Source organism: Hemibagrus wyckioides, linkage group LG16 (genome assembly GCF_019097595.1).
Source record: "Hemibagrus wyckioides isolate EC202008001 linkage group LG16, SWU_Hwy_1.0, whole genome shotgun sequence".
Lineage (NCBI taxonomy): Eukaryota > Metazoa > Chordata > Actinopteri > Siluriformes > Bagridae > Hemibagrus > Hemibagrus wyckioides.
Window position 1 is genome coordinate 19,554,769 of NC_080725.1, and position 23,082 is coordinate 19,577,850.

Consider the following 23,082-nt stretch of genomic DNA (forward strand, 5'->3'; position numbering starts at 1 on the left):
ATAAAGCTGAAGTTTTATTCCTCTGAAGCTACAGAAGTTCGTCAATTACGTAATTAATTTTGCTCTTGCAGCTTATAAACACACCGAGTATTTAATAAGGCGAAGGCAAACGTACATAGGCGAGAGCCACAATCATCAATACATCATGCCACGTGATTTTTACCCTCATAAAAACAAAAACACAACAACAGAGGAAGTGTTTCAGATCGGTTCGGGAATCCAGAGGAACCTAGAGGCTCCGTCAGGCGTGTGCGACGTGAATGTTTTGCCCTGAGGGAAAACTCTGGTCCGGACCGTGCCGTGTTCTCGGATGGACGTCTTAAAAAACGCACACTTCCCCTTTCTCGAAAGGTCAGAGGTCGCACAGGGTGCAGCCTTCGAAACCCGGAAGTTGTGAAAAGATCCGAAAACCTGCACCGTCTCTGAACTCTGAAGTTCTGATTGGTCAAGAAATTCTTGGTCCGGTCTGGATTTTTTGCCTGCCGGGCTGCCGACATCACCGGGCCATAAATTTCTCTTCACTCCACTGTTGGTGTGTTCAGACAGGATCCTGTGTGAGCGCTCGTCTTCCTCCTCTGGCGGTGTGTGATCGAGAAGAGACTCGAGCCATGACGGCTGCAGAGCTGCACCGAAAGGCTGTTCAGATGGCTCCGGACTCGAGGAGTGTGAGTGTGGTGTGAAAGCTGAAGCTGGGTGTGACACACACTCTGAGGTGTTGTCAGGGTGTGGTGTGAAGGCCTTGATGGGAAGAAAAAAAAAGTCAATGTGATGATGAGGTGAATGGGCTAATTCTAAAAGTCATGGCACCCCCTGGTGGAAATACCTCAATTTCTTAACTTCCTCAATATACTATATATATATATATATATATAGTATATTGAGGAAGTTAGGAAATTGAGGTATTTCCACCAGGGGGTGCCATGACTTTTAGAATTAGCCCATTCATATATATATATATATATATATATATATATATATATATATATGTGTGTGTGTGTGTATATATACATATATATATATATATATATATGTATATATATATATATATATATATATATATATATATATATACATATATACGTATATATATACATACATATATATATATATATATATAAGGTGCATCCCAAATCACATACACAAACACACACTATTTTACATCACTGTCTAGTACGCACCCGTACTTATTCATCCGAAAAAACGACGTGTGGAATGTTAATCTATAAGCTTGTTCAAATATGTTATCGTTTCCATAGCAACAGCCAATTCACTGAGTGAAGCCTAATAATAAGTAGATTTTTAATGAGTGATGGAATTCAAGAGAGAAGAATATCGCATATAAATTTGTAGAAAAGGGAGGAAAAGGGAAAAGCTCGTGGAAGGAGTCTCCAGTGTCTCAGCACTTTGACACACAGAGAGAGAGAGATAGGAAAAGACACACGGGGGGGGGGCACAGAGAGAAACAGAAAGAGAGAGAGAGAGAAACTGAGAGATAGTGCTAGAGAGCAAGAGAGAGGGAGAAAGACAGACAGAGAAAACAGAAAAAGAGGGAGAGAGACAGAGAGATAGTGATAAAGTGCAAGAGAGAGATCAAGAGACAGACAGACAGACAGACAGACAGACAGACAGACAGACAGACAGACAGATAGATAGATAGATAGATAGATAGATAGATAGATAGATAGATAGATAGATAGATAGATAGATAGATAGATAGATAGATACTACACTGTAACATATTCTTTACAACATGGTATAACTTTGACTCATGGTTAAAGTCCATGGACTCATGGACTCATGATATCAGAAGTATGTACTGTACTGTAGTGTTCTGGATGGAGTAAACAAATCAGAGTTTATATTCACCACTGAGCGTCGCCTGACTTACGTCCAGTACAGCGGCGTAAAACTCGGCCTGTTTGACCAGCTCCATCAGCTGAGCATTCCTCTTCTTCAGGGCAGTGATCTCCTCCTGCTTCTTCTGCACAGAGACATGGAGCTTCACACAGACAGAGAGAGAGGGATACTATCAGTCAGGGAGAGACCAGAACTCCAGAAACAACACCAATATAAAGCTTCAGAAATACAAAGAATCTCTAATGTAGACTAATTACACCTCTTTTTTTAAACAAGGTCATATCTTTTTTTTCTGGAACAGTCTGTCTGTCAATGACAGAAGACATGATGATGGATTAGTCAAGTTTATTCTTCATTATTCTTAGAATTCTAATAAATACAAGCAGTTTATAACGTCCTGTATCATCTTCCTGTCTGTCTCTCCTCCTCCATCTCTCTTCCCCTCTCTCCCTCCTCTCTCTCCCTTTCTCTTTCTGTCTATCCTCTTCTCTCTCTCATTCTCTCTGCTTCCCTCTGTCTGTCTGTCTGTCTGTCTGTCTGTCTATCCACTTCTCTCTCTCTCTCTCTCTCTCTCTCTGTCTGTCTGTCTATCATCTTCTGTCTCTCTCCCTCTCTCTCTCTGTCTGTCTATCCTCTTCTCTCTCTCTCTCTCTCTCTCTCTCTCTCTCTCTAGTTCCCTCATTTCTCCATCTCTGCCTCTCTCTTTTTCTCAGTTTCCCTTTCCCCTTTATTTTATCTCAATCTCTATCTTTAGCATCATCTTATTCTCTCTCTCTCTCTCACCTGTCTGTTCATCTCGATGGCATCACCCAGGTAGTGTTGACCAGCATCCCCGGCGTCCATCATGAGCTCCTCTGTTGAATTAGTGCGGATGGATAGAAATCTATATCTCTAAAATAATAAAGTTGAAATGATAAAAATGAACAAAAATAAACACAAACAAACAACCAAATAGTGTGACAAAATCAGCAAATATTTTAAAAGCCCGGAAATTACAATATATATATATTGTAATTTATATATTGTAATTAATACATTGATTAATCGTTCATTAAAATGTCTAATATATATATATATATATTAGACATTTTAATGAACGATTAAACAATGTATTAATTAATTAATTAATTAATGAAATTATTGTCAAGCAATAAAACAAATAGAAACCAAACGAACAAAAAATTAAGATATATATATATATATATATATATATATATATATATATATATATATATATATATATATATATATAACAGATCATGCTGTTCTTACCGTACTTTGAAAAACAGGTGTGTGTGTGTGCATCTATGTGTGTCAGCTCGTGCATTCCGGCACACTGTGGCACTGCGGCTGCACGCGCTCTGAACCGGCGGTTTAGATGAGCGGGTGCAGCGCGCGCTTTGGCGGTGTCCGTTGCTTGGTGTTGGTCGTCAGGCACGAGCAGTAGCGACGCTGTGCCTTTTTCACTAACTCCACGCGCCTCATGGTGCATTCCAGTCAGGTCTCGCGCTTGGGTTGACGTTCAGTTGCACGTGAGCTGAGGATTTCCCTCAGAGCTGCTTGTAGCGTTGATCATGTGTGTTATAACATGATGCTAGGTTGGACATCTAAAAGAGAAAATTTTTCATGTTGTGGATATTTTAAATAGCCTAAAAAGTGAGAAAAAGTGTACATCATAGTTCACATTTTACCTCAGGTTACATTTAAAATGATATTTTTATGTGCAGTATAAGCGCAATATTATTTTTTTCATGTAGTTTGGCTTATAGCTCATATTAACTTGCTGAGAAAAGTCGGCTTGCTAACAGTATCATATACACTGCTCAAAAAAATATGAAAGGAACACTTTAAAAACACATCAGATCTCACTGGGGAAAAATATCGTGCTGGATATCTATACTGATATGGCCTGGGTGATGTGTTAGGAACGAAAGGATGCCACATCGTTTGATGGAAATGAGAATGATCAACCTACAGAAGGCTGAATTCAAAGACACCCCAAAAAGCAACGTGAATGGCTAGTCCATTTTGCTGGAATTTCATTGCAGCAACTCTAAATGGTGCTCAGTAGTTTGTATGACAACGTCAGGACATGCTCCTAATGAGACGCAGGATGGTTTCCAGGGGTATTTCCTCCCAGATCTGGACCAGGGCATCACTGAGCTCCTGGACAGTTTGAGGTGCAACCTGGCAGCGTCCAATTCTATTGGATTTAGGTCAGGCGAGCATGGGGGCCATCCAGTGGTATCAACTTCTTCATCATCCTGCATACTCTTGCCACATGAGGCCGGGCATTGTCGTGCACCAGGAGGAACCCAGGACCCACTGGACCAGCGTTAGGGTCTGACAATGGGTCCATCCCAATACCTAATGGCTGTCAGGGTGCCATTGTCTAGCCTGTAGATGTTCTATGAATCCCTTCACGGATATCCCTCTCCAGACCATCACTGACCCACCACCAAACTGGTCATGCTGAACGATGTTACAGGCATCATAACGTTCTCCACGGCTTCTCCAGACCCTTTCACGTCTGTCACATGTGCTCAGGGTGAACCTTCTCTCATCTGTGAAAAGCACAGGGCGCCAGTGGCCAAGGCTGACCTGCCAATTCTGGTGTTCAACGGCAAATGGCAAGTTGGACTGCCTGTGCAACCTCTGTAGGGTCCAGGTATCGCCTCATGCTACCAGTAGTGACACTGACCCTAGCCAAATGCAACGGTCAGAAAAGATGTGCAAATAAATTGATCATGTGACGGACAAATCCAAATGGTAAAATAAAACCACATGCCCTAAACCTGAGCAAATTAAATCACAAGTAATAATCACATTACAAAAACTGTATATGTGTCTAAAAACCAGTGAATCATGTGACATACATTGTGCACACATAGGGCAGTTCTCTGTATTACACACCAGTTTAGGAGTGAGCGCCACCCCATGGAGGTTTTGTTCTGTTTAGGTAGAGTATGGAGGTAACACGGAAGATTTGCTTTTCTATTTGTTTGCTTTGATCACTATCTAAGAGGGTTAATAAGTCAGCTTTTGAAGCTTTGTTTTGTTTATTTCTTTTTTTAGCACCTCCCTTTTCCCTTGGGGTACTTCCTCATTCCCCATTGTTTGCAACTTCCTCCCTTTTTATTTTTTGTATATAATAAATCTACTTCACATTAGCCGCTTTCGGCTATTGTCCTTGTGTTTGTTGTTACCAGACACACACATGCAACATATTACTATTTTCTATATTTTAGAATTTTCTCTTCCTTAGATAACATCTGGAGACGTCACACAAGTGAGAATTGAACAGTGCTGTGACCTAGCTATATTCAATTCAATTCAATTCAATTTTTTTTACCTAGCTATATTTACTATTCAATTCAATTTTATTTCTTCTTTTTTTTACCTAGCTATATTTAATATTCAATTCAATTTTATTTCTTTTTTTTTGACCTAACCATATTTAATATTCAATTCAATTTTATTTTAATTTTTTTGACCTAACCATATTTAATATTCAATTCAATTTTATTTAAATGCTTTTTATATTTAATATTCAATTCTTTTTGACCTAGCTATATTTAATATTCAATTTTATTTTATTTTAATTCTTTTTGACCTAGCTATATTTAATATTCAATTAAATGTCATTTTATTTTTTGACCTAGCCATATTTATTACTCAGTTGAATTTAATTTTCTTTGACCTAGCTAAATTAAATATTCAATTCAATTTTATATTTTTGACCTAGCCATATTTAATATTCAATTCAATGTTATTTTTTTGACCTAGCTATATTTAATATTCTCTTTTATTTTATTTTCATTCTTTTTGACCTAGCTATATTTAATACTCAATTGAACTTAATTTTCTTTGACCTAGCTATACTTAATATTTAATTCAATTTAATTTTTTTGACCTAGCTATATTTAACATTCAATTAAATTTTTTTTTTTTTTTTTTTATTTGTTTGACCTAGCTATATTTAATATTCAACTCAATTTTATTTATTGTTTATTTTATTTATTGCAGATTATTAGTGTTATAATCAACATCCAAGTATTCACATATATACTGTACAACAGACAGCCAGCAATGTATGAGTTCAAGGAATATCGATACTGTGTTAAAATACTTTATTTCGATTTGTTAACATTTATACAAGAAAATTCCTCTCAAATCACATGTTACAGAGACAACACTCAGCTAGAAGCTTAGCACCGTCACACACTCGGTCGTGATTTAAAAGATTCGAGTATCCATGCTTCCATGCTCTTTCTACGGCTGATCTTAAGTAGTCTTTATTCTTTTTAAAGGCCTCAGCATGGACCTAAGCAGCTTCAGCGTGGAATTTTCTCCGATTTAATCAACTCGAGAATGATCTGTATGGTCTTCTCATCTGGGGAAAAAGCACAAAGTCTTAATGAAGGAAGTCTTCTTGTAATAATGTGTTTTTCATTCAGCTGTAAATGTAATCTAGTTCCAGAGAAAACGATTATAATAAAAGCATCAATTACGATTCTTTTTATAAGAGGACATAAAAGTCATGTCATCCCTTTAATTATCTTTCACACACACACTCATGCTGCAGAGCCTAAAGTCCAGGAGGTGAAGCTGGACCTGATTAAAACTTTAAGTGGACAAGTGGAGCTGGACCTGATTAAAACCTTAAATCTACCATAATATTAAAACTACCGCTGACAGTGTAGGTGTGACATACCTTCCAGACTGAGTTTAGGATTGGCCAGCTTTCTCTCCAACAGAGAGTCGAGGAGCTGACGCAGGTGTTTGAAGATCACACCGATTCGGACCGGGGCCTTGATGAGAAAATTAACATAATACATGTTTAAATAGTGTAACAGTGATGCATTCAATCTAATGCAATCTGTAATATTATTTTAAAAAATCACATTTCTAAGATAAATAATGAGTACTGATTATCAGAATCCCAATTTAAGACCCATGAAGCCACCCTCGCTGCTCGTGCTGCATCATAGGCCGGGTGTAACACACTCACTATCAACACTAACTTTAAAGCACTAGCTTTTGTGGCAGGAAACTAATGCTGTCTCTGTCACTCAGAGACCAATTTTGCTTCATTTGTCCTCATAACCATGGATGACTGTAGCGTCTCCTGATCAAACTGTGAGCTCTTTCCTGTCACGCCACTTAGGAGACGAACAGGATGAGGGTTTTAACTGTAACATAGCGTCCCCTCAGTGTCTCGGCTCTACATATACACACACACACCGAACTGAAGATGCAGTGATTTGGTCCATAAACAATAACTAGCTTAGAAAAATAAATGCAGACAGACCTGGAAGTGGATCCATCCGTCCACGGAGACGAGTCTCTCCCTGTGCTGGACGTCGATGTCACCCCCGAAGAGCAGGATGGGGAACGGAGATGTGAGGGTGGTGTCACGCAGGTATACCTTCGAGTATTTCACCTGAAGAGACAAAACAAATAAAAATAAATACATTCCAAATATAAAAAAACTATTATTATAAACAGTTTCAGGAATGAAAATAAGGATATGAATATGTTTAAAGTGCTTCATCAGTTGATGGACAACTCAAGACAATAAATTAATATATAATTAAGATCATATACAGTATACAAATATTTGAATCCTCTGCATTAACATTTTGGTTAAAATCTGAGAACCGGGTTCAAGTTAAATACGCTAGATCTAGAAAATAAGAATAAATGAAATGAAAGTAAACTGTTCTTTAACTTAATTAGAAGACTCATGTAAATGAGTATAGAGATCACAATCAGATTCCATGGGCAAAAAATTGTGCTAATTGTGCTAGTTCCTCATCTTCTATAATATTGCATTGGCCCCCCTTCTCCTGCCACTTTCACCATGATGAAATAATTGGCATTTTTTTTTAGACTCACTTGCCACTATACAGCAATCAGGCATAACATTATGACCACCTGCCGAATATTGTGTTGGTCCACCCTTTTTGCTGCCAAAACAGCCCTGACCCGTCCTGCACTGTGTATTCTGACACCTTTCTCTCAGAACCAGCATTAACTTCTTCAAACTTTCAGCAGTTTGAGCAACAGTAGCTCGTCTGTTGGATCGGATCACACGGGCCAGCCTCACTCCCCACGTGCATCAATGAGCCTTGGTTGCCCATGACCCTGTCTCTGGTTCACCACTGTTCCTTCCTTGGACCACTTTTGATAGATACTGACCACTGCAGACCGGGAACATCCCACAAGAGCTGCAGTTTTGGAGATGCTCTGATCCAGTGGTCTAGCCATCACAATTTGGCCCTTCGTCAAACTCGCTCAAATCCTTACGCTTGTCCATTTTTCCTGCTTCTAACATCAGCTTTGAGGACAAAATGTTCATTTGCTGCCTACTGTTCAATACTGAACAATGTTCCCCTTTGATTTTACAATTTTCTTTCCCTCACCCACCTTCCAAAACTATGTAAAAATGACATATTAATACAAATTAATTAATAATTTTTTAAAATTAATTTTGTATGTTTTTCCAGTAAAATAAAAATAAATAAATAAATAAATAAATAAATAAATCTTTGTCATCTAGAATTATTTAATCTAGCTGTCTGGTTAAGAAGGTTGATTTGGACAGTAACATTGTCTATCAAGCTCCGGATGCAAACCTTAAGCCCCGCCCCTAACCTCAATCTGACTGATAATAACCTATGTACTGTGGATGAAAGTAACTTCCGAGCTCATCTGTTTTTAGCACTGAGGCGACCTTTTGCCCATTTTTAGAGACTCCTATGCGGTCATGTATTCAGTAACTAGCTGATTCACACTAGCTAAGCCTTTGCATGTTACCTTCTCCTGGTAGAGCAGCCAGCCGTGTGTCTGGAGGTTCCGGTTAACGGAGGATGGATGGACCTGCGCTTTTCCCTGCGGCGTCTCCGCCGTACAGGCTACACGCTCCTCGGGGAGGACTGAAGCTACAGGGATGATGCGCCCTACGTTGTCATATACACCTGCGCTCAGCACGGCTACTACAACCGGCACTTCCTGTTTGGAGAACGAGGGTAGAGAGGCACTGCTCAGGCCGGTCTGCTGCACCATCCGGACTAGTTCCTGCTTCACACTCTGAGCACGAGGAGAATAAACACACACACACACATTATGAATACTAGCGATCATGCTCCACAATTGAGTTATTTGTATAACTTTTGTGATCATCTCTGATGCCTGGTAACTCATTTCAATTTCTGTTAGGAGTTATGGAAGGAGACTCCAGTGTCAGTGCTTTGTACCTGCTCCATGAGTGTCTTATTCCGATTATTATCATTCTTGTATCATGAAGCATCTTGTATTGTGTATGTTTTAGTGTACCTCGATGGTGATGAGAGCGGTTCGGTTCAGGAAGTGTTTCCTGCAGTAGGACATTTCAGCACGCAGACCATCACGACTCGCTTTCTTCCACCTGGTAGGAAAGAAACAAACCATGTAAACACCATGGAAGACGTATCTATGCCCAACATTTTAGCACTCTGCGTGTCTAGATCTGTAAATGTAGGAGCAGAACATAATCCAGAGGGAACTGCAGCAGATCCCTTCATGCTCCTGTTTGTGAACCCACCCTTGGTAGGCGTTATAGATGGTTAGGTGGTCAGAGTTGGCTGTTGCTAAAGCATCTTTAGCCAAATTGGCTTCCTCCTTCCTGTTCATGGGAGTGGAGAACGGGGATTTCTCAGACATGGCGGCTGCAATGGTGGCCTGCAAGTCCAGAAAGAAAGAAACTTAAACACAAAATGGACTAAATGACTGTGCAAACTGATTTTTCTCCACATGTGGTATTATATTTTTAAAACCCGAGCTGGTATTCTAGAGCGACAGGAGGCAGTGTGACGGTTTATAACGCAAAGTGGGCAGGGAGAGTGATGTGAAATGATGTGACCTCATGAAACCATGGCAACCAATTGCTAAAGGCAGTGTGTGTGAGAGCATGATGTGTAATAATATAGTTTAGCCTTTATTTCTCACATGTACATCACTGCAGAGTCGCAGTATCCCATCCTTGAGGGTCAGTGCACAGGGTCAGCCATGATGCAGCGCCCCTAGAGCAGGAAGGGTTGGGGGCCTTGCTCAAGGGCCCAACAGTGGCAGTGCCGGGGCTTGAACCCTGATCTTCAGATCAACAACCCAGAGTCTTAACCACTTGAGCTACCACCGCCTCCATAGTATTCAGTCTAATCTGATCAAGGGCTATGTTTCATATTTAAAAATGTGTGTGAACAAGATCTACAGACTTCATACACTGATTTCTTAACGTTAAAACCCCCTGAACTCACAACTGGCTCTAGACAGCCCAGGATAGCGCCGAAGATGAGCATCTTGCCGATCTTTGCGTCGACGGGCAGCGAGGCGAGGTGAAGGCCGAGCGGCGTGAGTGTGTAACTCTCCCGGTGACACGCACCGATCTTTCTCAACATGCACACAGCGTTACACACAGCCTGCTGAGGCGGAGCATCCAGAGCACAAGACAGGAAGTCCTCTGGTGAGCCATATTCACACTTCTAAAACACAAACAGACAGACAGTAGAGGTGTGACGTATATAGGATGTGAAAGTGAAGTGAGTGATAGGAAAGTGGTACATAAAATATTGTCATTCAATAGATCTGGCAAGTTTGTGTTTGTATGAAATAAGCTCCGCCCCCCCAGAGCTACTCGGTCTGCCCCTACTTTTCCTTAAAAGGAGACTCAATAGACAAGGACTTCAGGTCAGATAATCAAGATATGAATCATAAAACCCTGAACAATAATCACAAACCATCAAATACAAAAGCTTTCAGAGGTCATATGAGATAAAAATATGCTATGTACCCTGTAAGAGGTACGAATTTAACATTAGAAGAAAGCCTTTGTGTCTATAACAGAGTGTGTTACCATGATGTGAAGGCAGAGCTCCTCAAGCGGCACTCTGAGGATCTCCGGTTTGGAGTAATCGACGAAACCGTTAAACCTGCACGGAGAGATACGCTGCTGTTTCATTTCTCTTCACCTTTCTGGAAGCTTCTGTGCAATTCAACAGTTCTGACTGATTATAATTAGACACTCACTCATTCACACACACACACACACCTGGTATTAGTGTAGAGGCGGAAGCAGTAGCCATTTCGGACTCGTCCTGCTCTGCCCTGCCTCTGGACTGCGCTCGCTTTACTCACAAACGTTTCCACCAGAGAGCTCATCTGACTGCCTTCATGATACCTGAACACACACACACACACAATATTAAACAAACAGTGGCTCTTGGATAACTAGTCTTTGACATTCCACTAAATGAAGGCCTGTTTTCAATGTGTTTATAACGTAATAATTCTTTCCAGAATTCGCTCAAAACTAAAAGGGTCAGAGAAGATTTAAAACGTGTGTTAATAATCTGCCGCCTTGCCGATTTTCTTTCGTTTTCCCCGTGTCGATGACGAACGCCACATCTGGAATGGTCACTCCGGTCTCAGCGATGTTTGTAGACAGAACAATCTAAAACACACACAAGGGACATTTACACACAACTGTCCTGAGCCATACAGTGCATCCTGACCAGAGACAGAGATCTGAGGCATGCAGTACCTTCCTGACTCCAGCAGGGGGCACTGTAAACGCTGCAGCCTGGTCCTGAGACGAGAGCGTAGAGTGCAGAGCTACCAGTTTATACCTACAAGAAAGTATCACAAAACTCAAATCATACGGATAATCGTGATAATCCGTGAATATGAATATGTGTGATGCATCACCTGTTCTTACAGCTGAACCTCTTGTCTGTGGTGAGAAGGTCGTAGAGTTGCTGGATGTGAGCCAGTCCAGGCAGGAAGACCAGAACAGCGCCATCTATGGCCGCAAACTGGGGTGATTTATCTATAGTGCAAAAACTCCTGTTAAAACTTGGATTTAAATCTTTTTGTTCGGATCAGGATTTAAATTCAAATTTTTTTGTTTGGATCAGGAATTAGATTTGAATTTTTTTGATCTGATCAGGATCTAAATTTGGATTTTTTTGTTTGGATCAGGATTTAGATTTGAATTTTTTTTTTGTTCAGATCAGGATTTAAATTTGGATTTTTTTTTTTGTTCAGATCAGGATTTAAATTTGGATTTTTTTTTTGGTTTAGATCAGGATTTAGATTCAAATTTTTTTGTTTGGATCAGGATTTAGATTTGAATCTTTTTGTTCTGATCAGGATTTAGATTGGAATCTTCTTGTTCAGATCAGGATTTAGATTTCAACCTTTTTGTTCGGATCAGGATTTAAATTCAAATCTTTTCGTTCAGATCAGGAATTAGATTTGGATTTTTTTTTTGTTCAGATCAGGGTTTAGATTCAAATGATTTTGTTTGGATCAGGATTTAGATTTGATTTTTTTTTTCAGATCAGGATTTAAATTTCAATCTTTTGGTTTAGATCAGGATTCAGATTAGAATTTTTTTGATCTGATCAGGATTTAGATTCAAATTGTTTTGTTCAGATCAGGATTTAGATTTGAATCTTTTGGTTTAGATCAGGATTTAGATGTGTACTAATAATACAGTGTTTAAAATTCAAAGTAAACACAAACTAGTGTTGAAATCCTACCCAGGTAATCGAGAAGGTCCAAGATGAGCTCCATGTTGATCTTGTTGGGGTTCATGTGCTGCAGAGCGTGACGTGTTCGACTGCTGAAGTGATCCAGCTCCGGTCCCAGATCCCAGCATGACCCGGGGTCCCGCACAATCGTCTCCTGATGACATCACACAGACATGACATTAACATGTTACGTGTTAAAATCACAGATATGTAACGCTAAGTGATTAGCTGCAGATTTACTGCTATTACACACAGAAAAAGGTTAAACACAGCAACTTTAGGTTTGCAGCAAAACAAAACAGGCTGCTGAGAGGAAAGTATTTAGATTTGAATCTTTTTGTTGGATCAGGATTTAGATTCAAATTTTTTGTTCAGATCAGGATTTAAATTTGAATCTTTTAGTTTGAATCAGGATTTGTATTTGAATCTCTTTTTTGAATCAGAATTAAGATTCTAATTTTTTGTTCGGATCAGGATTTGATTGTTTTTTTTTTGTTCAGATCAGGATTTTTATTTGAATCTTTTTGCTGGATCAGAATTTAGATTCACATTTTTTGTTTGGATCAGGATTTAGATTTGAAACTTTTGTTCAGATCAGGATTTAGATTCTAATTTTTTTGTTCGGATCAGGATTCAAATTTTAATCTTTTTGTTTGAATCGGGATTTACACTTAATATTTTTTTCAGATCAGGATATAGATTAAAATGTTTCGTTTGGATCAAGATTTAGATTTTAATCTTTTTCTTCTGATCAGGATTTAGATTCAAATTTTTTGTTCGGATCAGGATTTAGATTTGAATCTTTTTGAAATTCAGGAATAAACCAGCTTTAAGTGTGTTCCTCTGGACCTACCTGATACTGCACAGCTCTTCCTCCTTTCTGTGTGACAGAGACACTGATCTCCTCCTCTTCCTCCACAAATCTCTGACTGTATTCAGAGTCCTGGTCCAACACATAACCCGTCTCCTCCACGATGTCCTCTAGGTGGAACACCTAACACAAAAAGGAGCAAAAAACACACACTCTCATATCACTCAGTGTTCTACTACAACACAAGCTTTCGAGTCACTGTGCTGTACTGGAGATGGAAAGTCAGACTCGCCTCTACAGGAAAGGTCTTGCCGGGGATAGTGACCACGGGGCAGCGGTTAAAATACCGAGCAAATTTGTCGCAATCCACTGTAGCGCTCATGAGGATGAGTTGCAGGTCGGAACGCTTGTGAATCACGTTCTTGAGGATGGTGAGGAGGAAATCCGACTGCACGCTGCGCTCGTGGACCTGCACACGTTTCAACACAAGGAACTGTATTAAAAAAACTGCACCTTCAGAGAGAGTAGCATGGTCACTGGTCACTGAAACTGGTTTATAAGATCAAACTGAGCATGTGTGCGTGGTCACCTCATCCACGATGATGTGTGTGATGGAGGACAGGAGTGGGTCCTGTTGCAGTTTCCTCAGCAGGACCCCAGTAGTGCAGTAGAGAAGACGAGTAGAAGCACTGGAGCGGTTCTCCATCCGGATCTGATACCCACACAGCGAATTCTACACACACACACACAATACATACATATACATATACATACATACATATATACATTATATATATATATATATATATATATATATACACATATATATATACACTCACATATTCTGATGACTTTCTATTACAGGGAAAGAGAGAGAGAGACAGAAACACAAACAGCATCAGTTTCATCTTCACCTTGCTACCCGGTTGGTCCTCGCTCCCCAGCTCCTGGTTAACTCTGCTAGCGAGACTCATGGCAGAGATCCTCCTTGGCTGAGTGACCACCACGTTACACTGCTTTGTTTTCTCTTCTTTTCCCAGCACCTCCTCCAAGATGAACTGGGGGATTTGGGTGCTTTTTCCGCTGCCCGTCTCTCCGGCAATGACCACCACGCGGTGGCGCTGTAGAGCCTCGAGTACTCGCACACAGTGCTGAAACACAGGGAGGCGCTGGCGCTCGGGCAACAACCTTGCGTGAGCGTGAACAGAAAATAAGTTAGTCTATAACGAGTAGGATCAGATAGATTCCAATACTTATGCAAACCAGGATAAAACAACCTGTGTGCTAGCTCTGAGCCCCGGAGCTGTAAAAAGAGCGAGCGTGACTTTTCTTCCTCCTCCTTCTCCTTCTCCTCATTTTCCTCCTCTTCCATGTCAGCCAGAGCTTCCCATGAGTCCTCGGTGCAGTGGGAGGGGCTTGAGTCAGTGGGGCAGTTCTCTGACTGCGGTTGCTGCTGTTTGATGCGAGCGAGGAGGCGGGAGATGAACTGATCACGTGGTTTGTTAATGGCTGAACGAGTGAGTTCCTCCTGCTGCTGCTCCCCATCACGCCACTCCAACCAAACGTCCCGGTATGGAGGAGGGAGGAGCTGATGGACAGACTGAGAGACAGAGGGAAAATAATGAGGATGTGCAGATATGGATTTCTCACAAAGATCTCACTGGATCTACTGGAGCTTGATCCAGACGGCTGTTCCACCCACCTGCCCTTTCACCAGGTTATACAGCGCAAGGGTGGCTCCTAAATGCTGCGCCTGCATGCTGTCCTCCGTCAGGATGGTGGGACAAACCTCCAACACATCGTCCGGCCTCTGAATACGCACCCTGAAACACACACACACGCACACACACACACCATACACAACTATTCAAGATCAAATGCAAATAAATCGATTTTAACCAAAATCTTAAACCTAAAAACTTTTGTCATTGTTTATACTTTACATATTGCATTGTATTATTTTACACATCATATAAGATCAAGAAGATTTAGATTTATATCTTTTCTGTGCTTTTGGATCAGGATTTTTTTTGGTTCGAATCAGGATTTAGATTCAAATCTTTTTGTTTGAATCAGGATTTAGATTTGAATCTTTTTGTTCGAATCAGGATTTAGATTCAAATCTTTTTGTTCGACTCAGGATTTAGATTCAAATCTTTTTGTTCGAATCAGGATTTAGATTTGAATCTTTTTGTCGAATCAGGATTTAGATTTGAATTGTTTTATTCGAATCAGGATTTAGATTTAAATCTTTCTGTTCAATCAGGATTTAGATTTCAATTTTTTTGCTCGGATCAGGATATAGATTAGATTTTTTTTCCAGATTAGGATTTAGATTTAAAACTTTTTGTTCAAATCAGGATTTAGATTTGAATCCTTTTGTTTGTATTATTATTTGGATTTGAGTCTTTTTGTTCAGATCAGGATTTAGATTTGAATCTTTGTGTTAAGATCAGGATTTGAATCTGTTTTGTTCAGAAAAGGGTTTAGATTTGAATCTTTTTGTTCAGCTCAGGATTTACATTCCAATCCTTTTGTTTAGATCAGGATTTCGATTTGAATTCATTTGTTCAGATCAGGATTTAGATTTGAATCCTTTTTATCTTTTTGGATTTAGATTTAAATCGTTCTACATTCAGATTCGAATCTTTTATGGATCAATATTCAGATTTGAATCTTTCTGTATCTGAATCTGATCAGGATTTAGGGTTGTCCCAGTCGAAATTTTTACAGTGATTTGACTGACCTGCACTTCCAGTATCTCCCAGCTGGAACTTTCTGGAAAGACGGCGCTGGGCTTTTAGGCAGGTTCTTCCTGCACCAGTCGATCAGGAACTGTTTGGGCGACTTTCCCGTCCAGCTGCGACCCGTGTAATCGAAGTCACGGATGTCCTTCGGCTCCTTCTTCGTCTTCTCGGCTGAACACCAGACGCAGACGTCATGCAGTTGTAGTAAAGATCAATTTTTAAATGTATATGTCTCGGTGTTACAGTGCTTACGTTTCTCTTCCGGCGTTTGATTGGCCCGCTCGAACAAATTGAAGTTGAGCTCATCGTTCCCGGCAGCCACAGCAGAAGGTTTTTTCTCCACTTTAGGAGCCTCTGTCACTTTGATGGCCGGGTTAAACAGCGGGTGAGACTCCAACGGCTTCATCTCTAAATACAACAGAGACGCTTTCACCCACAGTTACGATGCACTGGCGTGAAATGGTGGATTAATTGTGAATCGGATAGTTAGTAGGGGTTTACTAGATTCTCTAGCTTGTCCTAGTTCAATGAACATCAAACTAAATATTTAAAATGACTCCAGATGTCTTTCACTGCTTCGACCTGGCCATTACAGATGTTTTGTCTCCTCGCAGCTCTTTGGTTCACACTGACTTTTCTTCATTGAAGTTGGATTTAGGGTTTAGATTTAAATCTTTCTGCTGCTGGATCAGGATTTAGATTTGAATTTATTTTTGGATCAGGTTTAAGATTTCAATCCTTATTTAAATCAGGACTTAGATTTGAATTTAGTTTTTGGAGTCAGGTTTTATAACTGAATTTGTCTGGATCAGGATTTAGAGTTTTTGTTTAGATAAGGATTTAGAATTGAATCTTTTTTGGATCGGGGTTCAGATCTGAATCTTTGTTTAGATAAGGATTTAGAATTGAATCTTTTTTGGATCGGGGTTCAGATCTGAATCTTTGTTTAGATAAGGATTTAGAATTGAATCTTTTTTGGATCGGGGTTCAGATCTGAATCTTTTTTTGGATCAGGATTAAGATCTGAATCTTTTTTTGGATCGGGATTCAGATCTGAATGTTTTCTTTGGATCAGGATTCAGAGCTGAATCTTTTTTTTTGGATCAGGATTTAGATTTAAATCTTTTTTTTTTTGCACTGTTACAAAAAAATCCACTACTACACTGATTATATGTGTGTTTTGTCTCCATCATCAATCTTTTAGTAAAGGTGTGTGTTAAAAGTTTTTGGGCCATACTGAGCTTTGCATCGGGATATGAAGCATTTTCAGCATACAAACAAACCGAAACGAAGTCGTGTGTATGTCCAGGAACCACACAAAACTTGTTAGCGTTAGTGGAAAGCCAAGTGAAGCGAGTTTATAAATTTATTTTCCAGTCACTGAAAGTTGTTTGGAAAGACTCAACCCACGATACCAACGTAGCCTTCAGCATGTGTTCAATAGCTAGGTGATTTTCCGGGCGTTTTTTTGTTGACAGATTGGGGGCGTGGGCGGTCTGTTCTATTTTTAGCCCAAGCTTTGTGGCACGACTTCCTGTGAGGAGCCTTGACATGGAATGCTTGGCTTGGGGTCAGTTCTTTGTAAGCAGCCATACAGTTTACATACACTTCATATTGGTAATATTTTTGGGCGGCTCGAACGGATCATCTGCATTTACATTATTTCTTATGGAAAAAGCAATACAAATTTTCGCTTCAAGAACTCGAATTAAATTTATATGCTACTGTATGAAGCCACACATCCACTAATGCAGCTCAGCCACTGCAGAGAATCAATGACCACAGGCTAATGCTTCCTCATCGTATAGGGTGCCAATACTTTTGTTTGGTTTAAGTTTTAAACAGTCTTGGTTTGCGTTTATGAGTGTATCAAGGTGGTGTGTGAAACGAATAAATCGGTGATGAGAAATAAACCTTGTTGTATGACCCGGATGCGGTCCTGTGCACTCCGCTGTCCCGCTTTGTCCTTCTTGGCTTTAGCGTCTGAGGCTAACTCTCTCGCGTCGTACAGCTGAGCCGTGAGCATCAGATAGCGATCATTCTGGAGAGAGACGTGACGAACTCGTCATCAACACATGCTGAAGCTTTCCGGAAGCTCACTCTGATTAAACCATGACTTACAGGATCGAATTTCTTGTCCGTCTCAGGGCTGAGAGAGCCGTCTCCGTTCCACTCCTCCTCTTCCTCGCTGCTCTCCTGTTCTGCGTATCTGAGAATCCACTCCTTCACACTCGACCCATCATCCTTCACCTGCAGCAGGTCAGGTCATATTTCGCTTTAGATTTACTACTTATAACCAAACTATATTAGATCTAGATTTGAATCTGGATTTAGATCTGGATCTTTTTTTTTTTGGATCAGGATTGAGAGTTGTCTTTGTTTTTTTTTAAATCAGGATTTCGATTAGATATTTTTTAGATAAGGATTTAAATTTGAGAATTTTTTTTGGATCAGCATTTAGAATAAAATCTTTCTGAATCTGGATCAGGATTTAGAATTAATTTTTTCTATCAGGATTTAGATTTCAATCTTTCTTTGGATCGGTTTTTAGATTTAAATCTAGTTAAATAAATTCTGCATTTGGATCAGGATTTAGATTCAAAATATTTTCAGATCAAATTAGAGATTTTATTATTTTTTTTTTTTGCACTTACATTTTAATCTTATTTTTTTTTAAATCAGAATTTAAATTGGAATCTTTTTTGGATCAGGATTGAGAGATGATTTTTTTTTAAAATCAGGATTTAGATTAGATTTTTTTGTATCAGGGTTTAAATTTGATATAATTTTTTTTGGATCAGCATTTAGATCTGGATTTCTTTTTAATTTTTTAGGATTTAAATCTGAATCTTTTCTTTTTGAACAGAATTTAGAATAAAATCTTTCTGAATGTGGATCAGGATTTAGAATTAATTTTTTTTTATCAGGATTTATATTCGAATCTTTCTTAAGATCAGTTTTTAGATTAAAATTTCTCTGCATTTGGATCACGATTTAGATCTGAAACATTTTTTAGATCAGGATTGAGAGTTGTTTTTTTTTAATCAGGATTTAGAATAGATTTTTTTGTATCAGGGTTTAAATTTGATATAACTTTTTTTGGATCAGCATTTAGATCTGGATTTCTTTTTTAACTTATCAGGATTCAGATCTGAATATTTTCATTTTGTTTTGGATCAGGATTCAGAATCTTTTTTTATCAGGATTTATATATATATATATTTTTTTATCTTTCTTTTGATCAGTATTTAGATTTAAATCTTTCTGCAGCTGGATCAAGACTTGGATTTAAATTTATTTTTGGATCAGGTTTTAGATTTGAATCTTTATTTAAATCAGGACTTAGATTTGAATTTAGTTTGGAATCAGGATTTGTAACTGAATTTGTTTGAATCAGGATTTAGATTTGATTTTTTGGATCAGGTTTTAGAATTAAAATGTTTTGGATCAGGATTTAGATGAGTTTTTGTTTAGATAAGGATTTAGAATATAATCTTTTTTTGAATCAGGATTCAGATCTGAAATCTTTTTTTGAATCAGGATTCAGATCTGAATCTTTTTTTGGATCGGGATTTAGGCAGAAATCCTGATCTTGTTCCATCCCACAGTTCATCAGTAACTCTTTAAAACGTTTAACCTTTGCTCTTTGCTTGTCCTCAGGTTTGAGGCTCTGGGTTTGAGAGACTTTTTGGCTTTCCTCTTGTTGCTGATCCTGAAACTTGGCTCGGCTCTTACTGTTCTCCTGTTCGCGTAAACTCTGGCTGAATCCCTCCGGCAGCTCATCTTTCAACAGAGGAATAAAGGAGGAGTAAGAGAGTGAATGTGTGTAATCTGATTCATATTAAACCTAATAAAAGCGTTCACACCCGTAACAAATAATCAGGTTCGTGTATTTTACCGTCTCTGAGATTAAGACACAGCCAGTCGAGAGCTGAGTGGAGATCGCCTCCGTACAACACGCTGCTCTTCATGGCCTCCTCGATATGCTGCGTCTTAAAGCCGAACTTCTGCAGAGCCGTGTAGAGATCCTACACACAACCAGGCAATAAACACATGTTCATAACAAACACACACACAAACAAACAAGCAAGTGTAGTGAACATCTTCCTCACCAGCAGCTTCTTAGACGTGATTCGGCCAGACACGGGTCCTCTATCCGCATGCTCCTGTCTGTGGTCATTGATCAGCTTGATGATCTTCTTCTCCAGATCAGGATGAATAACGACCTTCAGAACAGAGCAGAAAATTTACAAAACACAACATCCATTATTCTTTCAGTGACTGACGTCAACTCTTAACGAGAAACTGAACAATAATGACAGAAAGAGAGAGAGACAGGGATACAGACAGACAGACAGCTGGAGATGGAGATACAGAGAGAGACACATAAAGAAATAGACAGACAGACAGACAGATATACAGAGAGAGACAGGCAGACAGACAGACAGATATAGAGATATAGGGAGAGAGACTGAAAGAGAGGGGGGGCAAACAGAGAGATCACTCCTCACTTTCAGCACTGATTTATCCGGAGCTCCGCTGTTGTCCCCCTGTGAGGAGCTGCTGCTGGAGAGAACGTAGGTCTTAGGTCCTGAAAAAAACACAAACAAACATCAGAATCTCAGTGAAGTCCTGCAGAGTGTACAGGGGTGGTGTGTAGTGTACAGGGGTGGTGTGTGGTGTACAGGGGTGGTGTGGGGTGTACAGGGGTGGTGTGTGGTGTACAGGGGTGGTGTGTGGTGTACAGGGGTGGTGTGTGGTGTACAGGGGTGGTGTGGGGTGTACAGGGGTGGTGTGTAGTGTACAGGGGTGGTGTGTAGTGTACAGGGGTGGTGTGTAGTGTACAGGGGTGGTGTGTAGTGTACAGGGGTGGTGTGGGGTGTACAGGGGTGGTGTGGGGTGTACAGGGGTGGTGTGGGGTGTACAGGGGTGGTGTGTAGTGTACAGGGGTGGTGTGGGGTGTACAGGGGTGGTGTGGGGTGTACAGGGGTGGTGTGGGGTGTACAGGGGTGGTGTGTGGTGTACAGGGGTGGTGTGGGGTGTACAGGGGTGGTGTGGGGTGTACAGGGGTGGTGTGTGGTGTACAGGGGAGGTGTGGGGTGTACAGGGGTGGTGTGTGGTGCACAGGGGTGGTGTGGGGTGTACAGGGGAGGTGTGGGGTGTACAGGGGTGGTGTGGGGTGTACAGGGGTGGTGTGTGGTGTACAGGGGTGGTGTGTGGTGTACAGGGGTGGTGTGGGGTGTACGGGGGTGGTGTGGGGTGTACGGGGGGGGTGTGGGGTGTACAGGGGTGGTGTGGGGTGTACAGGGGTGGTGTGGGGTGTACAGGGGTGGTGTGGGGTGTACAGGGGTGGTGTGGGGTGTACAGGGGTGGTGTGGGGTGTACAGGGGTGCTGTGGGGTGTACAGGGGTGGTGTGGGGTGTACAGGGGTGGTGTGGGGTGTACAGGGGTGGTGTGTGGTGTACAGGGGTGGTGTGTAGTGTACAGGGGTGGTGTGTAGTGTACAGGGGTGGTGTGTAGTGTACAGGGGTGGTGTGTGGTGTACAGGGGTGGTGTGTGGTGTACAGGGGTGGTGTGGGGTGTACAGGGGTGGTGTGGGGTGTACAGGGGTGGTGTGTGGTGTACAGGGGTGGTGTGTGGTGTACAGGGGTGGTGTGGGGTGTACAGGGGTGGTGTGGGGTGTACAGGGGTGGTGTGTGGTGTACAGGGGTGGTGTGTGGTGTACAGGGGTGGTGTGTGGTGTACAGGGGTGGTGTGGGGTGTACAGGGGTGGTGTGGGGTGTACAGGGGTGGTGTGTAGTGTACAGGGGTGGTGTGTAGTGTACAGGGGTGGTGTGTGGTGTACAGGGGTGGTGTGGGGTGTACAGGGGTGGTGTGTAGTGTACAGGGGTGGTGTGTAGTGTACAGGGGTGGTGTGGGGTGTACAGGGGTGGTGTGGGGTGTACAGGGGTGGTGTGGGGTGTACAGGGGTGGTGTGTGGTGTACAGGGGTGGTGTGTAGTGTACAGGGGTGGTGTGTAGTGTACAGGGGTGGTGTGTGGTGTACAGGGGTGGTGTGGGGTGTACAGGGGTGGTGTGTAGTGTACAGGGGTGGTGTGGGGTGTACAGGGGTGGTGTGTGGTGTACAGGGGTGGTGTGTAGTGTACAGGGGTGGTGTGTGGTGTACAGGGGTGGTGTGGGGTGTACAGGGGTGGTGTGTAGTGTACAGGGGTGGTGTGTGGTGTACAGGGGTGGTGTGGGGTGTACAGGGGTGGTGTGTGGTGTACAGGGGTGGTGTGGGGTGTACAGGGGTGGTGTGGGGTGTACAGGGGTGGTGTGGGGTGTACAGGGGTGGTGTGTGGTGTACAGGGGTGGTGTGTGGTGTACAGGGGTGGTGTGGGGTGTACAGGGGTGGTGTGTGGTGTACAGGGGTGGTGTGTGGTGTACAGGGGTGGTGTGTGGTGTACAGGGGTGGTGTGGGGTGTACAGGGGTGGTGTGTGGTGTACAGGGGTGGTGTGGGGTGTACAGGGGTGGTGTGGGGTGTACAGGGGTGGTGTGTGGTGTACAGGGGTGGTGTGTAGTGTACAGGGGTGGTGTGGGGTGTACAGGGGTGGTGTGTGGTGTACAGGGGTGGTGTGTAGTGTACAGGGGTGGTGTGTGGTGTACAGGGGTGGTGTGTAGTGTACAGGGGTGGTGTGTAGTAATGTGGATTTAAACAGCACCAGACCTTTAGTTTTGCTGCCGTTTGTTTTCTGCTGCGGCTTTGCGGCAACATCTGGAGCTCCAGCTGTTAATCCGACCGGCGCTGACTTCTTCTTCTTCCCTCCCATGATGCACTCAGAACCAGAACCGCGGAGTCTGATCCGGACTTCAGGATTTTAAAAAAAGCTCAATTTGGACCGGGAATGGTCTCCTGGTCCACGCACAGCTCCGTGCTGCGGTGTGAAGCCGGCTGTGTGTTTGTTTCAAAATAAAAGACTCGAAAATGTGTATGCATATGGGCAAATCTTTAATCTATGCTTGAAAGATCAGTCGGATGACGTCACGGAGCAATTTACATATTCATGCAATTGAAATGGTGGCTTATTGGCTTGCACCTCTAGGGTTCAGGGTTCAA

General features: G+C 41.5%; 2 protein-coding genes across 2 annotated transcripts; both read right to left on the bottom strand.

Moving 5' to 3' along the window:
• Positions 1 to 186: 186 nt before the first annotated feature.
• Positions 187 to 4,216, bottom strand: mcidas (multiciliate differentiation and DNA synthesis associated cell cycle protein). The gene is made up of 4 exons (XM_058411436.1): positions 4,130 to 4,216; positions 2,641 to 2,748; positions 1,867 to 1,999; positions 187 to 689 (listed from the first exon to the last, which is right to left on the bottom strand). Exons 1-4 carry the CDS (start codon positions 4,214 to 4,216, stop codon positions 202 to 204), a joined length of 816 nt encoding a protein of 271 aa, XP_058267419.1. The 3' UTR covers positions 187 to 201.
• Positions 4,217 to 5,972: 1,756 nt separating this feature from the next.
• Positions 5,973 to 22,932, bottom strand: dhx29 (DEAH (Asp-Glu-Ala-His) box polypeptide 29). The gene is made up of 28 exons (XM_058411979.1): positions 22,693 to 22,932; positions 20,498 to 20,577; positions 20,099 to 20,212; positions 19,885 to 20,014; positions 19,624 to 19,769; positions 18,108 to 18,236; positions 17,901 to 18,027; positions 16,239 to 16,394; positions 15,986 to 16,157; positions 14,942 to 15,062; positions 14,517 to 14,839; positions 14,154 to 14,427; positions 13,829 to 13,972; positions 13,532 to 13,708; positions 13,282 to 13,422; positions 12,438 to 12,582; positions 11,602 to 11,722; positions 11,438 to 11,522; positions 11,259 to 11,347; positions 10,946 to 11,074; positions 10,751 to 10,826; positions 10,155 to 10,379; positions 9,443 to 9,579; positions 9,196 to 9,286; positions 8,677 to 8,949; positions 7,169 to 7,300; positions 6,572 to 6,668; positions 5,973 to 6,250 (listed from the first exon to the last, which is right to left on the bottom strand). Exons 1-28 carry the CDS (start codon positions 22,793 to 22,795, stop codon positions 6,192 to 6,194), a joined length of 3,996 nt encoding a protein of 1,331 aa, XP_058267962.1. The 5' UTR covers positions 22,796 to 22,932; the 3' UTR covers positions 5,973 to 6,191.
• Between the last annotated feature and the right edge of the window lie 150 nt (positions 22,933 to 23,082).